Below are 17,030 nucleotides of genomic sequence, written 5' to 3' on the forward strand. Positions count from 1 at the left end.
AATTTTTAGGTGAGAAAAAGTATTGGAACATGTGACTGTTTCTAGTTGCCCAGATGTGTCTTGTTAGATTGATTGGCTAAACAATAAATAGTTCTGAATGTCTACTCTTGGTTTTAGCCTTTAGCCAGGTTTTGCCTGTGAAGACTGCATTTGTGTTGGAAAAGAGACCAGAGAGCAGTGTCGATAAGAGCCATTGCACAGGTATTGGGAATAGCATGGACAACAACTTGGAATGTCATGAAAAAGAAACCAGTGGCATACAGGTTGACCAAGGAACAGCAGCAGTTGATGACAGAAACATTGTGTGAGCTGTGAAGGAAAAACCCCAAAACATCAGTCAGTGACATGACAAACAAGGTGTGAAGGCATCTCAATCAATCATTTGAAGAATACTTAGAAAGAAGCAACATAGATGCAATACCACAAGATGCAAACCACTCATCAGAAGAATCGGAAGGCAAGATTACAATTTGCGAAGTACAGAGATGAGCCACACAAGTTGGATGGATAAGACAAAGATTAACCAATACCAAAGTGATTGAAAGGCCTAAGTGTGGAGGAAGAAGGGACCTGCTCACGATCCAAAACATGCAAGCTCATCTGTGAAACACTGTGGAGGAAGTGTCATGGCTTAAGCTTGCATGGCTGGAGAAGGCTCTTTATTGATGATGTAACTCATGATGGTAGCAGCAGGATGAATTGAGAAGTCTGCCAACTTACGGAGAAATGTGTCCAAACTAATTGGGAGGATCTTCATCATGCAGCAAGAGTAAAAGTAGGTTTTAGACTGGCCAAGTCAATCACACACAAGTGAGCATGCATTTCACCTCATGAAGCGGAAATTGAAGGGAAAACCCCCCTGAAACAAACAAAAGGAGCATCCCAAACGGAGAATGCAAGTTTGGTGATATCAATGTGTCTTATTAGTTATTGCAAGGAAGGGATATGCTACCAAATATTAAGTGTTATTTACTTTCATTTACTTAAATATTCTCTGTTGAAATACTTTTGCTCAACTAAAAATTGGGTGCTCTGATACCAAAGGTGCTATGTTCCAAGTAGTTTAACACATCTAGGTGTAAATACCAAGAAATATTATGAAAGCTGAAATTGTCCTGTCTTGGGTTCATTTCTATTTTATATCTCAACCCCAAATGTATTCAGAGTATTGCAAAAACAATTGAATTGGCCTTGCTGTTCCAATACTTTATGATAGTCATCATAAGTACATTTTTTTTTTTTTTTTTTTCAATAACATTTTTTATTAGTTCAGTGGGTTGGACGCAAAGATGGTTAGGCCTCTTCCTTTCTGTGGGATCTCTATAAACGCATGGTTTGAGTCCTGAAAAGTGTGCTCCGGCATACATTCAAGGAAACCCAAGAAATTAGGATATAACCCGTTTTAAATATTCAATTGAGTTAATCCTCAATGTACAAATCTACTGATAGCAGATCATTCACTCATACATGCACATGTGAACAAACAAACAAACATGAATGGTGTAACATTCAGTAAAGCACAAGGAAGGAATGGTGGAAACCTGGCGAGTAGGATTCACTGCAACCTGAGAAACAAGGCTTGCAGATTTAATCTCGTGCAGTCAAACAAATGACAGAAATGGTTGGCTTGTATTTTTTATTTTCTTTGAAAAAAAAAAAGAAAAAGGATCCGTAAAATTATAATGCTACAGGAGTTTTTAAATCAGTCATTGTGTACTAGGAGAAAACAAATATACACAAAAGTATATATATATATATATATATATATATATATATATATATATATATATATATATATATATATATATATCTACTTGTATATACACTTTTAAAGATTATGAGTGCACGCAGGGTAAAAAGAAACATCCCTCTAAAAAAAATGAGGAAACTGCTGACTATTGGCAGGAAAAGGAGTACACATGGAGAAATGGGACCCTGTGCTGGAAAAAAATAATAGTGACATAAAACACAAAACACCTGAAGATTCAAAACAACATATTCCTTGGTACAGGGAAATGTCAGAAGGAATGATAGCACCCAAAGTATTTTGCTCATGCTTTTTTTTTTTTTTTTTTTGCAGTTTTCCTTTCCTATCTCTTTTAAGACTGAAATATTGAAGATATGGTCACCACTGTGCTCACACTTAACATCTCATTAAGTATGCAGCACCTGACCTCCCTCACTTGCTCTTCAGTCCTTACTTTAGTGCCACCAACACTCTTACCTGGCCGCTCTCGCAAGACAGCCCAAATCTAGAACCGCAGCGGCAACCCCCACCCCCCACTGTTGTACGTTATTCTTTGGGACTAAAACCTGTTTGGATTTCACTGATCGGTTGGCTTTTCCATAAATTTGGCCAATTCCCTTTGCAGTGGGTCAGTCCTCCACCTTGGAGGTGAGGCAACCTGGTGAGCTCTCCCTCTCCCCCTTTACAGGTCACTGTGCAGCCTGCACAAGTCTCTCCCTCTCCAGCTCTCTTCCTGTATCAACTCTCCTCAATTTTTCCTCAATATAATTTATAGCTCCAGTCAGTTTGGGAAATGAGGCCTCCACCTGTATTTATCAGAGGAAGTCAGCCCTCCCTCTTGTGTTTGTATGCAGCTGCCAGGCCGCCATTGCAGCCACCAGGCCACCATTCTGGCTCTAGTGCCCCCAGCTACCAGGCTGCCATTTTGGCATTACGATATCCTCTGGATGAGCTTGTCCTCAGAGAGGCAGTAGAGGGCATTGACGGACAGTTCAGAGATGAAGCTTTCGCAGGCCGGGCGTGTTATGTGCTTGCAGTCCCGCAGGTCCAGCAGGGAGAGGCTGGAGACACGGCGCAGGTACAACAGGCAGGTGTCCGTCAGCTTACAGCATCCTGGGGAGGCGGAGGGCAGGGGTAGTCGATCCTCAATTTACAAATCAACTGATAGCAGATTGCGCACACACGCATGAACATGCACACACAAACATGGGCGCACACACACACACACAAACTGTACTGGTCTTTGCATACTATTAAATGTGCTTATCGTAAGTGGCTTCTGCTACAGGTGTCAGCCAAATGGTCCATTACAACATTTTGTGAAATATAGCTTTTTGTCCCAACTTACCCAGACTTAAATGAGATGTTCGATTTCATTTTTGTGCATTCACTTGCTTGGTTCCCTTAGCATAGCATAGCGTGAGAGCTTTAGCAAAGCCCGGAAGTAGTCATTGAATGGCCACAGTCGAGAGAGTTTTTTCAACAACGAATACATATGGGAAATATAACAGGGACAGCAAGGAGAAGATGCAAAGAAAAAACGTATCTTACTCTTTAATGTAAGATGGGTCTTACATTAAACACTGCAAAATCAGAATGGCTTCAGCAAAGTTACTCATTGGATGAGTGAGAGTGAGAGTGAGTGAGTGAGTGAGTGAGTGAGTGAGTGAGTGAGTGAGTGAGTGAGTGAGTGAGTGAGTGAGTGAGTGAGTGAGTGAGTGAGTGAGTGAGTGAGTGAGTGAGTGAGTGAGTGAGTGAGTGAGTGAGTGAGTGTGTGTGTGTGTGTGTGTGTGTGTGTGTGTGTGTGTGTGTGAGTGAGTGAGTGAGTGAGTGAGTGAGTGAGTGAGTGAGTGAGTGAGTGTGTGTGTGTGTGTGTGTGTGTGTGTGTGTGTGTGTGTGTGTGTGTGTGTGTGTGTGTGTGTGTGTGTGTGGAGAGACAACAGACTGTACAAAAATTACTCAAACTGCAAACCGCACTTCTTCCCATGACATGTGGTAAACACACAGCCATGTGCTTCACAAGCTACGGTATAGAGCTAACGTTAGACATAAATGATCCAGGATTTAAAATGCATAAGCTAAAGGTATTACATTGTAAATTTAGCTCTTTCTGGTGGTGATTCTTGTTATATAGTTATTCACTTTTAAACGTGTTTACTAGCCAGCTAGCTAGGTTTGGGTGATGGCCATCTGCTTGATTTGTTTGTTGAAGTTGTTCAAGGTGAAGTGGCTTACGCTGGATTCTCTAGATTGCTGTAATGTAGCAGGCTAGCGAGTGAGCTTGCTTGTTATGTCCTACCGATTTTTCTGGTCAGATTACCTGTGATCTGAAGTGGTCTGAACACATTTCAATGTATGAGGATGGCTGAAAATCCTTGACGGCTAGCCATTCTTCACGTCCGTTCCTGGTCCTTCTTGTTAGTTAATCTAACACAACAGTCGGTGTACTATAACATTAAAAGCGTATCTTAGTGGACCCTTTTGGGTTATTGCTGTTGTTGCTACATGCATGTATAGCACACCATACCATTTTAGCTACAGTATCTGCTGTAGTGATCTGAACTGGTGGTATTACTGTGCCGAATATACCCAATAGCAGCTCTTTTTACTTTCATGATTTGGGGGGGGGGGCAGGGGGCAACTAATTCTGCAATCCTGCCTTGGGAAATGCCCCCTGAATGCTACCATCAAGTGATTTTTGTCAAGCCTACACAGTTTTAGATAGTTGCATCTATGTCAACAAAATGGTAAATAAAATGGTTGGCATTTATATAGCGCCTTTATCCAAAGCGCTGTACAATTGATGCTTCTCATTCACCCATTCATACACACACTCACACACCGACGGCGATTGGCTGCCATGCAAGGCGCCTTCCAGCTCGTCAGGAGCATTTGGTGTCTTGCTCAGGGACACTTTGACACAGCCCGGGCAGGGGATCGAACCGGCAACCCTCCGACTGCCAGACGACTGCTCTTACTGCCTGAGCCATGTCGCCCCCAAATGATGGCCGTCATATCAATTGCATCAATTTAATTTCCTTTAAAGTGAAAAAATACACCATACGGCAACTCCGAAGCAGTCTTATTTACACAAGGTATCATGCACTATTGAAATACACGTTTTTACAATGTTTTTCCCGCACAAGAGACGTTGGTTTCGGAGAAGTTAGACGGTTGGAACTATAACTGCTGAACACACATATATCCATCCATATTCCACTGCTTGAGTGCAATGGTACACGCCGTACCTTCTGAAGGTTGAGCAAGATCCGGCACAAAGCACGCTCACTCACTTGTAAACAAAACTCTGGTGACTAGCTAGCTAGCTAGCTAACACTTTACTTCTGATCATGGCCGACTTTGTAAGAGAGGATGAAGGTGATTTATTCTGGACAGACAATGATCGAGAACCTTATCTGTTTGAGCCTGACTTTATAGATGAGGAACTACTGCTTTTGGATGCTGAGCGGGAAAGAAGGCAACCAGTGGAACAGCAAGGGGCCGAGGTGAGGATTGGTGGTGTAAATGTGGGGCTTGCCAACCTGTCGAAATCAATGTCGGAGCACGGAGTGGAAGCACAGAAGGGAATTTGGTGCTGCCGTTGAAGGAAAGCACACACAGACATTCACACTGAATTAAAAATTTTCAGCTATAACCAATCCTGGAGTTATTGAAACATTTTTTTATGTCCCAAAAATAAATAGGAATAAACGAACTGCACATTTACTTCAAATACACACCATACCATGTAAATAAGACAACTTTGGAGTTGCTGTAGGTAAATAGGCTACTGACTTCTACAGGTTTCAAGTCTTTATGCTAAGCTTCCATGTTATGCTTACAGCCAGTGAATGCACAAAAATAAGAATGAAATCGAACATCTCGTCTAAGTCTGGGTAAGTTGGAAAAAAGGTATATTTCCCAAAATGTTGGTGTATTCCATCCATCCATCCATCCATCATCACCCGCTTATCCGGAGTCGGGTCGCGGGGGCAGTAGGCAAAGCCGGGTATTTCAGGCGTCCCTCTCCCCAGCAACGCATTCTAGCTCCTCCTGGGGGATCCCGAGGCGTTCCCTGGCCAGGAGAGATCTCTCCAGCGGGCTCTGGGTCTCCCTCGGGGTCTCCGCCCAGTTGGACGAGCCCGGAAAACCTCCAAAGGGAGGCGCCCGGGAGGCATCCTGATCAGATGCCCGAACCACCTCAATTGGCTCCTTTCGACGCGAAGGAGCAGCGGCTCTACTCCGAGCTCCCTCCGGATGTCCGAGCTCCTCACCCTATCTCTAAGGCTGAGCCCGGCCACCCTACGGAGGAAGCTCATTTCGGCCGCTTGTATACGCGATCTCGTTCTTTCGGTCACTACCCAAAGCTCGTGACCATAGGTGAGGGTTGGGACGTAGATCGACCAGTAAATCGAGAGCTTCGCCTTCCGGCTCAGCTCCCTCTTCACCACAACGGTCCGGTGCAACGCCCGCATTACTGCTGACGCTGCACCGATCCGCCTGTCGATCTCATGCTCCCTTCTACCCTCACTCGTGAACAAGACCCCAAGATACTTGAACTCCTTCACTTGGGGCAAAGACTCGTTCCCAACCCGGAGGGAGCAATCCACCGTTTTCCGGCAGAGAACCATGGTCTCGGACTTCGAGGTGCTGACTCTCATCCGCTTCCGCTTCACACTCGGCTGCAAACCGCTCCAGTGCGTGCTGAAGGTCACGGTCCGATGAAGCCAGCAGAACCACATCATCCGCAAAAAGCAGAGATGCAATTCTGAGGTCACCAAACTGGACACTCTCCTCACCTCGGCTGCGCCTTGAGATCCTGTCCATGAATACCACAAACAGGACCGGTGACAAGAGGCAACCTTGGCGGAGTCCAACACCCACCGGAAACGTGCTTGACTTTGTGCCGAGAATGCGGACACAGCTCTCACTTTGGTTATACAGGGACCTGATGGCTCGTAACAACGGCCCCGGTACCCCATACTCCCACAGTACACCCCACAGGGTTCCCCGGGGGACACGGTCGAAAGCCTTCTCCAAGTCCACAAAGCACATGTGGACTGGATGGGCAAACTCCCATGACCCCGCCAGCAACCCTGCCAAGGTAAAGAGCTGGTCCACCGTTCCACGGCCAGGACGGAAGCCACATTGCTCCTCCTGAATCCGAGGTTTGACCGTCGGTCGGAGCCTCCTTTCCAGTACCCTAGAGTAAGCTTTCCCAGGGAGGCTGAGGAGTGTGATACCCCGGTAATTGGAGCACACCCTCCGGTCCCCCTTCTTCAAAATGGGGACCACCACCCCGGTCTGCCACTCTACAGGTACTGTCCCCGACCTCCACGCGACACTGAAGAGGCGTGTCAGCCAAGACAGCCCAACAATGTCCAGAGCCTTCAGCATCTCAGGGCGAATCTCATCTACACCCGGCGACTTGCCACTGAGGAGCTTTTTGACTACCTCAGCAACTTCCGCCAGGGATATAGGTGCAGATTCCCCCGAGTCTTCAGGCTCTGCCTCTTCCACAGAGGACGTGTTGTTCGGGTTCAGGAGCTCCTCGAAGTGCTCTTTCCACCGCCCGACAATATCCCCAGTCCGGGTCAGCAGTTCTCCTCCCCTGCTGAAAACAGCCTGAGACAAGCCCTGCTTTCCCTTTCTGAGTCGTCGGATGGTTTGCCAGAACTTCCTCGAGGCCAACCGAAAGTCCTTCTCCATAGCCTCCCCGAACTCCTCCCATACCCGGGTTTTTGCTTCAGCGACTGCCGAAGCCGCAGCCCTTCTGGCCACCCGGTACCTGTCTGCTGCTTCAGGGGACCCCCGGGCCAGCCAAGCCCGAAAGGCCTCCTTCTTCAGCTTGACGGCCTCCCTCACCGCTGGTGTCCACCAGCGGGTTCTTGGGTTGCCGCCCCGACAGGCACCGATGACCTTCTGGCCACAGCTCCTGCTTGCCGCCTCTGCAATGGAGGCTTTGAACATGGCCCACTCGGACTCCATGTCCCCAGCTACCCCCGGGATGCGTGAGAAGTTCCTCCGGAGGTGGGAGTTGAAGACCTCGCGAACAGGGGCCTCCGCCAGACGTTCCCAGTTCACCCTCACTACACGTTTGGGTTTACCGGGTCTGTCCGGCAGCCTCCCCGGCCACTTGATCCAACTCACCACCAGGTGGTGATCAGTTGACAGCTCTGCCCCTCTCTTCACCCGAGTGTCCAAGACATACGGCCGCAGGTCTGATGATACGACCACAAAGTCGATCATCGATCTTTGGCCTAAGGTGCTCTGGTACCAAGTACACTTATGAGCTACCCTATGCTCGAACATGGTGTTTGTTATCGACAATCCATGACCAGCACAGAAGTCCAATAACAAAACACCGCTTGGGTTCAGATCAGGCAGGCCGTTCCTCCCAATCACCCCCCTCCAGGTTTCTCCGTCATTGTCCACGTGAGCGTTGAAGTCGCCCAGCAGAACTATGGAGTCTCCGGGTGGCACCCTTTCCAGGATGCCGCCCAGTGACTCCAAGAAGGCCGGATGCTCTGAACTGCCATTTGGTGCATAAGCACAAATGACAGTCAGAGCCTTCCCCCCAGCGACACGTAGTCGCAGAGAGGCGACCCTCTCGTTCCCCGGGTGGAACTCCAACACAGTGGCACTCAGCCGGTGGCTTGTGAGTATCCCCACACCCGCCCGGCGCCTCTCACCTTGAGCAACTCCAGAAAAGAACAGTATTCCTGGTGTATTGTGTATTGTGGTGTATGGTGTATTCCTTTAACTGTAAATCATAAAACATATTATGTTTCGCTGAAGAATAAATAATGCGCACTATGAACCATGATGTTCTAGGTTGAGTGTACTTCTCTCCACCAGAGACTGCTTACATTTGGGCAGCTGAGGAGGATTCTGAACAAATTGAGATTTTCCGGGGGAAACAGTGTTTTGTGTCATTTAGCCTGTCACATTCAGTAAAGCACAGGGAAGGAATGGCGGAAACTTGGCATTTCATAAGGCTGTGTAGGACGCACTGCCCCTGAGAATCAAAGACTTACATCTTTATCTCCTGCAGTTAACTAAATATCAGAAACTGTATAACGTTTTTCCCCAAGAAAATTGAAAATACATAGGATTTGGAAAATTATAATATTACAGGATTTTTTGAATCAGTCATTGTGTACTAGAAGAACAAATACACAAAAGTACTTATATATACCCTTTTAAAGATTATACATGCTTGCAAGGTAAAAACATCCCTCTACAAAATTAGGAAACCGCTGAAAAGGAGAACACATGGAGAAATGGGACCCTGCACTGGAAAGAAATGATTGTGACAAAACACAAAACACCTGAAGATTCAAAACAAAATATTCCTTGGTAGAGGGAAATGTAAGCAGGAATGGTAGCACCCTTTTACTAGTGTATTTTTCATATTCCTTTCCTTTCTCTTAAGACTGAAATATTGAAAATATGGTCACCACTGTGCTCCCACTTAACATTTGATTAGTACCTCACTCTCACTCTCTCACTCTCACTCTCTCCACCTTACCACTCAGGTTGATCTCAGTGAGTGTATTGCGGGTGGAGGAGCCCACAGCGGTCAGCAGGTTGATGGACTGGTCTGTGACGCCGCGGCAGTGCGCCAGGTCCAGCCGCGCCAGCAGGGGCATGTGTCTGATGATGAGTCTCAGAGTGGAGTCGCTGATCTCTAGTCCCGCCAGCCGGAATGACTGCAGGTTCCTGAGCTTGCTGCGGTTATCACAGCCTGCAACATCGGGGGGCAACAGAGAGTACCGCAAATTCACTCTACTGCAGCCGTACAAAAGCCTAAGCCATAATGTACTGGTCAGGTATCAGATCTGTTGTGTTGTCCATGTATTGTGTCGTTTGTGGCCTGTGTTGCCTTGTCTCAGCCTACGTTGTCAGTATTGTGTTATTTGTAGCCTGTATTGTGTGATTGCTTGTTTTATAGTAACTATGGTGATGCCAAAGGCAAATTGGACAGTAATCTCCATCTAACCAATTAGGTATGCAGTCTTATATAAAACAGAAACTTTACTAATCTGCCTGAGAACCTGGGCTATCTTGGTACATTTGAAAAATGCTTGGAAAGGGGATTTCGGAAGGGGAAGGGGATTTCTCTTCTAAAGAATCTCAGATTCCCTTGTTTCTGTAAAGTTCCAGACCAAACTGGCTTAATAAATCTGACCTGGAGGGGTCAGCAGGTCCCGGATTTGCACATCCTTGACCCCCTCGGCCCAGCTCAGGTCCAGGGTCCGCAGGAGGGGACAGCTGGGTGAACTGAGGGCTGAAAGCGAGGACCAGTAGCACCCCGAAACCATGAGGTCCTTAAGACCTGGGTCAAAGCAGAGAAATGCGTGTGGGGCTCAGATTGCTAAGTAAGACACTACCTGTAAGGATTTAGATAGCACAAACAAGTGTGTAAACATACAAATTCACCTTAAAACGTTGTGTACACACGACCAGATCAATGTTTTACTACTATGTGACTGTATGTTTCGCTAGAGTCCGCCAATGGTTATGTAAACAGCTTAAAAAAAAAAAACGTTTTTTTTTTTTTTCTTGCAGAAAATAAACAAGAAAACATGAACCTTGAAAATGTTCTTATTTTGTGGAGGGGCTGGTTGAATTTGCGAATATATAACAGGAACTGTAGACACAGAAGTGAATCTAGCCACAGTAGGCCACACTGGAAACCTAGAAGGTTGAACTGTAGGGTTGGGAACCGAGAACCGAATTGGAACTGGATCCAAAATTCCAAGAACCAGGTAACCGATAAGAAATGTGACTATCGGTTCTGCTAATCGGTTCCTAAATGTGCAGCAGGCTCCCCCATGCACAAGTTTACAACCATGACCTAGTCACAGACTCAGACAATAAAAGGCATTTTAAAACAATCCTTGATACCATTTTTCTACATCAAAAAATAATGTTCCAATATAAGAACAAAACAAATACAAATCAGAATATAGATGTATAAACACTTTGTGACAGCAGGCTCGGTCACATTTGTCACTGTCAGCCTTCCAAAACACTGAACTGTATAATAACGCTTTGTATTACGCGTTATATTCATAGACTGTGGGAAGGATAAACAGTGTCGTGGTTTGACGGCGCTTGTTTCTGTAATTCCTCTCTTGACTGTTAGGAGTCCGAAATTACCTGTTGTACCTTTACATACTCTCTGTTCCAATACATCTGCTCACCTAAAAATTGGGTGGTCTGATACCAAAGGTGGTATGTTCTGAGGAGTTCTAGCTGTAAATGCCAGGAAATAAAAGCTGAAATTCTTTTTATTACAGCCCCAAATTTATTCAGTGTACTGGGAAAAAGAAAAGAAAGGGATTGGCCTTGCTCCTTGGAGGGAACTGTATAAGTAATAGGCATCCATAGTAGACAGAGAGAATGCATTATGCAAAACAGATAACACTGCCAAAACGACTTGAGAATGACACAGAAATAGACATCAACAGATGTGTTCTAACCTAAAAACAATAAGCATCGACAATGGACCCGCTGTAGATAAAAGTGAACTGAAAAGTAGCAACTGTTATAACAAAAGAGCTGACAAAAAAAAAGTCGCCAGCTTCTGAGCGCCGTGCTTCATAGTTACTGAGTGTTCGTTGGGAACACTATAATATACAGCCTATAAATAATTATTTAGAAGTTAACACGTTATTTGCCTTTATTGTTTCTTGTTTATTCTGTCCAAAAATGGATGAGGAAAAGCTCATTGTCCTGGTGGAGAAACATAAAGAGCTATATGACTCAGAGAACCGACTGTATAAAGACAACAATACAAAATGAGCAATTTGGAGTGCTGCGCCATTGCAGTTGAGGCTCTCATATTTCGTTGAAAATGTGTCAGAATAACATCAAAACATTGTTGCTACATTAATTACTTTGGTTTATACATCCTTCATAATTTACACTCAGAGAGCAGTTAATTAGGTATTTATTCGACTTATTTTTTTAGACTTCTGCTGCTGTAGCCTATGCACTTATAGGTTTGTTGTGTTGTGCACTGAGAGATGCTCCTCTGCGTACCACTGCTGTAATGCAGTTACATGGTTATTCACGTTACTGTTACCTTCCTGTCAGATTCGACCAGTCTGACCCTTCTCCCCTGACCTCTCTCATTGACAAAGTGTTCCTGCCCGCAGAACTGCTGCTCACTGGATTGGCTGATTAAATATTTTTATTAACAAGCTGGTGTACATGTCTACCTAATGAAGTGTCTACCTGAACCAACTGTTGGGAACCACAGATTCCTACCAATTTGACAAGCCTTTCGAAAACAATAAATTAATCTGTAATGAAGACAATTTCATTGTAAGTTGTATGAATTCTAAGAAAGCAGCTAGTACAGTATCCAAACACTACCGAAAGTCAAGTAGTCTTGAGTGTGTGTCAGGTGTCAGTCACTGCTGCCTGTCCAACCTGCACCAGATGAGTGTGGTAAGTTCGTAAGAGTAATGACGTTATAGTACAAGTATGTCTCAAAAATGAAAGGATCTGTGCTCTTGCACTCTTAAAGGTACAACAGGTAATTACTGACTTCTAACGGTCAAGAGAGGAATTGCAGAAACAAACACGCTCAAACCACAGCACTGTTTATCCCACCCCTTCTCAGTGAACGCGCTGACGTTGAAACGCCATTTCTCAACCAATGAGCTTGAAATATTGCACAGCTATACAACGTTTTGGTACAGAGTGCCGGCCCGTCAACTGCATATTTTGAAACCCAAATTTGTTAACACAGCCAGAGGGTGAGTCAACATGTCAGTGAGCCTTTTTCAATGATAGGAAGGGATTTACAATAGTCTTGTAACAATGTTTTTATGGAGGACGCTTTGTGACATATTCATAAATAAATCCTTCATTAAATCCATCAATAAATACTTCAATATATCCATCAATAAATCCATCAATAAATAAATCCATAAATAAATCCATCAATATATACGGAAATAAATACATTTATTTATTTATTTAATCATTTATTGACACTTTTATTTAAGGATATATTTATGGATTTATTTATGGATTTATTTAAGGATATATTTATTTAAGGATTTCATGCTCCAACATGCAAATAAGGGGGTGGGTTTCAGTTGGGCTAGCTGTTCTGATTGGACTGCAGTGGCCTATGCTGGGATTGGATTGTCTACAAGTTCTTTACAAGTGTGACTATACTACCGGTTAGCTAGGTACCAAAATGGAGTTTTTATCGGAGCTAAGAAATGAAATGTTAAGACTGGCAGATACCATTGATAGTGGTAATGTACCACTCAATAATATTATAGAAACAGTGGAAGGCTTTGTAGACAGCGTTGTAGAAATTGCAGCACTGACTGATTCTGATGTGGACGAGGTTGTGTGGAGCCACCTGCAGACGATTCTGCATCGTGCTGCATTAGAAAATCAAAACCCATTAATTAGCCCACTCAGAATAGCTAACGGTTCTCTACCACACAGTTGTACACAGAACCCATGCGATAATTATGACATATGAAATCACATTTGCACAAAGCGTTATGAAATCACATAGGCACTTATTAGCATCAACAAAAATAGCACCACAATATACTGGACTCCGCCAGGGTTGCCCTTTGTCACCGATTCTGTTTGTGATATTCATGGACAGGATTTCTAGGCGCAGCCGGGGGGAGGAGAGTGTCCAGTTTGGGGACCTCAGAATTAGGTCTGTAATTCAGCCTGCTAGAATTTGAGAACGCGAAAAATAAAACATCCACCAGAAGCTTTCATCTCCCATCGGAAAAACTGGTCAGACTGGAAATTCAACATAAAAGTATTTTGTATTAGAATAAGAATAAAATAATATAAATTATATAGCTTTCCCATATTTTTGAGCATAAAATCTAGCTCATTACCTGTCTTTTTTGCTCATCTTTATCAAGGGTGCCAATAATTTTGACCTTAACTGTAAATAGCTAACTTAAGTCTTAAGTATATTGTGGTGCTATTTTTGTTGATGCTAAAGTGCCTATGTGATTTCATAACGCTTTGTGCAAATGTGATTTCATATGTCATAATTATCGCATGGGTTCTGTGTACAACTGTGTGGTAGAGAACCGTTAGCTATTCTGAGTGGGCTAATTAATGGGTTTTGATTTTCTAATGCAGCACGATGCAGAATCGTCTGCAGGTGGCTCCACACAACCTCGTCCACATCAGAATCAGTCAGTGCTGCAATTTCTACAACGCTGTCTACAAAGCCTTCCACTGTTTCTATAATATTATTGAGTGGTACATTACCACTATCAATGGTATCTGCCAGTCTTAACATTTCATTTCTTAGCTCCGATAAAAACTCAATTTTGGTACCTAGCTAACCCGTAGTATAGTCACACTTGTAAAGAACTTGTAGACAATCCAATCCCAGCATAGGCTACTGCAGTCCAATCAGAACAGCTAGCCCAACTGAAACCCACCCCCTTATTTGCATGTTGGAGCATGAAATCCTTAAATAAATCCATAAATATATCCTTAAATAAAAGTGTCAATAAATGATTAAATAAATAAATAAATAAATAAAATGGTAAATAAATGATTAAATAAATAAATAAATAAATGTATTTATTTCCGTATATATTGATGGATTTATTTATCGATGGATTTATTGATGGATATATTGAAGTATTTATTGATGGATTTAATGAAGGATTTATTTATTAATATGTCACAAAGCGTCCTCCATATGTTTTAACACAAAAATCTTACCTATTGCACCTTTAAGTAGTTCACTTTCTGTGCAATCGAAGTAGAAGTCAGTAATTACACAAGTAGGGCTGCACAAAATAGCTATCGCAGTACATCAACTTTTTTTTTTTTTTTTTTCACAATAAGAACCATCTCTGGCAGGTGGCAGTAGCTTTTGTTGCTTCTTTTTGTCTTTAATCATACTCAATAAAGGAAAAAACTTCAGTGAAAAGCTTCCAGGGGACAAAAAAACATCACTTGTATCTATTCAGTGTTGGTTAACTTACCAATTCGTTTTGAAAAACACATCGCAAACATTTTCGCTCTTTATCCTTGTAGTCATGTTTTTATCTACCACATGGAAACAGCATGGTCCTGTTGCTGTCACGTCAACATTGAAAATATACGTGACGCTTTTTCCCCCCAGGAGCATTTCACTGAATTGTTCCCGTATTGAGAACGGAGAATGTTATACCGTGATGGCTATATTGCCCAGCCCTGTACACAAGTATTCAATCTGAAACATAGCCCTGGACTTTCTACTTCCGCTAGCCCTTTTCAGGCTACACCTATTGCTAAACAAAAGAACCCTTCTCGCACAGGACTTGTGGCATGCAGCTTGAAAGTGGCACTAAATTTGCATACAAGTACATTTGCATGTTTGTCTAACTGTACTTTAGACGTTGACTTAACATTTCCTCTTTGGATCAGTACGTGAGCTAACTTTGTTCAGCTGATTGCTCATAGTCCTTGACTTTTTTCACAATTACAATTACTGCCCGGGCAGTCAGGTATGCTGGCACAAGCAAGGTGGACAGGCTAGCTCAAGTTACCTGGGAGACGGTTTATGAGCCAGGTGAGCTGTTTCTTGGAGATGGAGGTCCAGGACAGCTCCAGGGAGACGGGCTGGCGTTTGATGATCCCTGACAGGGCCTGAGGGCTGATGGAGCGGCAGCGACTCAGATCAATCTGTGTCCACAGACGCTTATCACAGCTCCTGCACCAGGGAGAGAGGGATAAGAACAAACCAGAGGCCGCATCTATGCCGGCGGCAACACAACAGTAAACAAAGCAGTGTCCTCCTGCATGTACCATGCATATCATGGCTACATCAATTTTAGCAATATGTCATATACACTCAGTATACGTGATAGCATCACGTATTTGCTGCAGATTTGCAGGTGGCTGCAGTAACTGAGATGACTATTTGAGTTACAATGTAATATAATCATCGTCAAAAGCATTCTGTCATAGACAAAGTGAAATGTGGCACTCTGAAAGCCAGGCCAGTTCACGTTACTGGTATATCAAATCCAGCCCGGAAATCATGTTTATTGCAGCAACACTGGAAACGTCAGCCAAAAAAGTCCATATATAGTGCAAATCAGCAGATTTGAAGAAGAAAGTTTAGGCTCTGCCTCTGAACATTACTGAAGTTTCCAGGTGAGTAGACCTCGTCGCTGTCATGGGAGACTCACCATTTGTACCAGCTCTTGCAGACGGTCATGCAGAGACACAGATCGGTACGCGTCAGGTACCGGAAAACAGACACCCACACCTCCTTCTCACATCCCGGCTCATTCCCCACATCCCTGAGCGAGGGGAGAGAGAGGATGAAAGAGGGGGTGGGTGAGGTCAAAGACGAGGAAGAGGAGGCAGAAGAGGGCAGGCAGCAGTCCTCCTTTTTCCTGTCCAGACAGAACACCCCCCGTTGTTCCGGGTGACAGTGGGCAGAGCTGAGGGCGTGGCCTCCCTCCACAGATTTGACCCCGCTTTTGAGTTTAGGCCGCTGTAGGGATGTGCGCTGTAAATAGCCCTTTCTTGAGGGTGGGGACGGGGGAGCCCGCAGGCCCACGGCGGCCTCCAGCTTGGGCACAATAGTGCCAGGGTCCTGTTTGGCCTTCGAGGGGCGCTGGAGAGTCACTGTCAGGTAAGTCCCGTTCACCAGCTCCTCACTCAGGTCCGACGCAAGAAGAACCGGTTCAGGCGTCGCCTCACTGCCATCCTCTCCTGCTTCTTCATCGTCCTCGGTTCTGCCCTGCCCCCTACCTCCATCACCGTTTTCTTCCTGCTCTTCCGTCTCTTTCTCCTTTGCTCTCCCTTTCCATCGGTGTGGCCTGTTCTCCTTGTCCAGCCATCCCCTCCGCTGACCCTCCTCCCTCTTTTCCTCTCCCTCCTCCTCATCCGCCTTCTCCTCTTCCTCCCTCACCATCCTTTGCCGTCGGCTATGCCCTCGTCCTCTTAGACAGCCCCTCCCCCTCTCTTTCCGGCTGTTCCTCACACCCATCCCAAGCCGAGGGCTCAGGTCCAGGGGTGAGTCTGGGGCAAGCCTGCCCCCCTGCCCCACCCGGTAGGCAGAGCCCTTCCAGAGCAACCGGCCTCTGGCCCCACCCCCACGGTGCAGTCGTCTCCCTGGACCCCTCAGGGGGTGGGCCCCAGTCATGCCACGCGCCAGACGGTCACTGCCCTTGTAGCCATCGCTGTCCTGGCTCTGCCGACGGAGTTTAGGAGAACAGGGGTGTGGAGAGGAAGCCTTTCTCTTCTGAGAGAGAGAGAG

General features: G+C 44.9%; 1 protein-coding gene across 6 annotated transcripts in view; it reads right to left on the reverse strand.

The window, feature by feature from the left end:
• Nucleotides 1–1,622: 1,622 nt before the first annotated feature.
• kdm2ab (lysine (K)-specific demethylase 2Ab) overlaps nucleotides 1,623–17,030 on the reverse strand; it is a 72,673-nt gene continuing 57,265 nt past the window's right edge. For all 6 annotated transcript variants that reach the window (XM_061250615.1, XM_061250617.1, XM_061250619.1 and 3 more), the window contains 5 exons: nucleotides 15,952–17,015; nucleotides 15,307–15,470; nucleotides 9,939–10,085; nucleotides 9,279–9,494; nucleotides 1,623–2,860 (listed from right to left, as the gene is read on the reverse strand). In XM_061250615.1, coding sequence (XP_061106599.1) covers nucleotides 2,679–2,860; nucleotides 9,279–9,494; nucleotides 9,939–10,085; nucleotides 15,307–15,470; nucleotides 15,952–17,015 — 1,773 coding nt within the window. In that variant the 3' untranslated portion in view covers nucleotides 1,623–2,678. The remainder of the gene's footprint in view (nucleotides 2,861–9,278; nucleotides 9,495–9,938; nucleotides 10,086–15,306; nucleotides 15,471–15,951; nucleotides 17,016–17,030) is intronic.

Source organism: Conger conger, chromosome 8, assembly GCF_963514075.1.
Source record: "Conger conger chromosome 8, fConCon1.1, whole genome shotgun sequence".
NCBI lineage: Eukaryota > Metazoa > Chordata > Actinopteri > Anguilliformes > Congridae > Conger > Conger conger.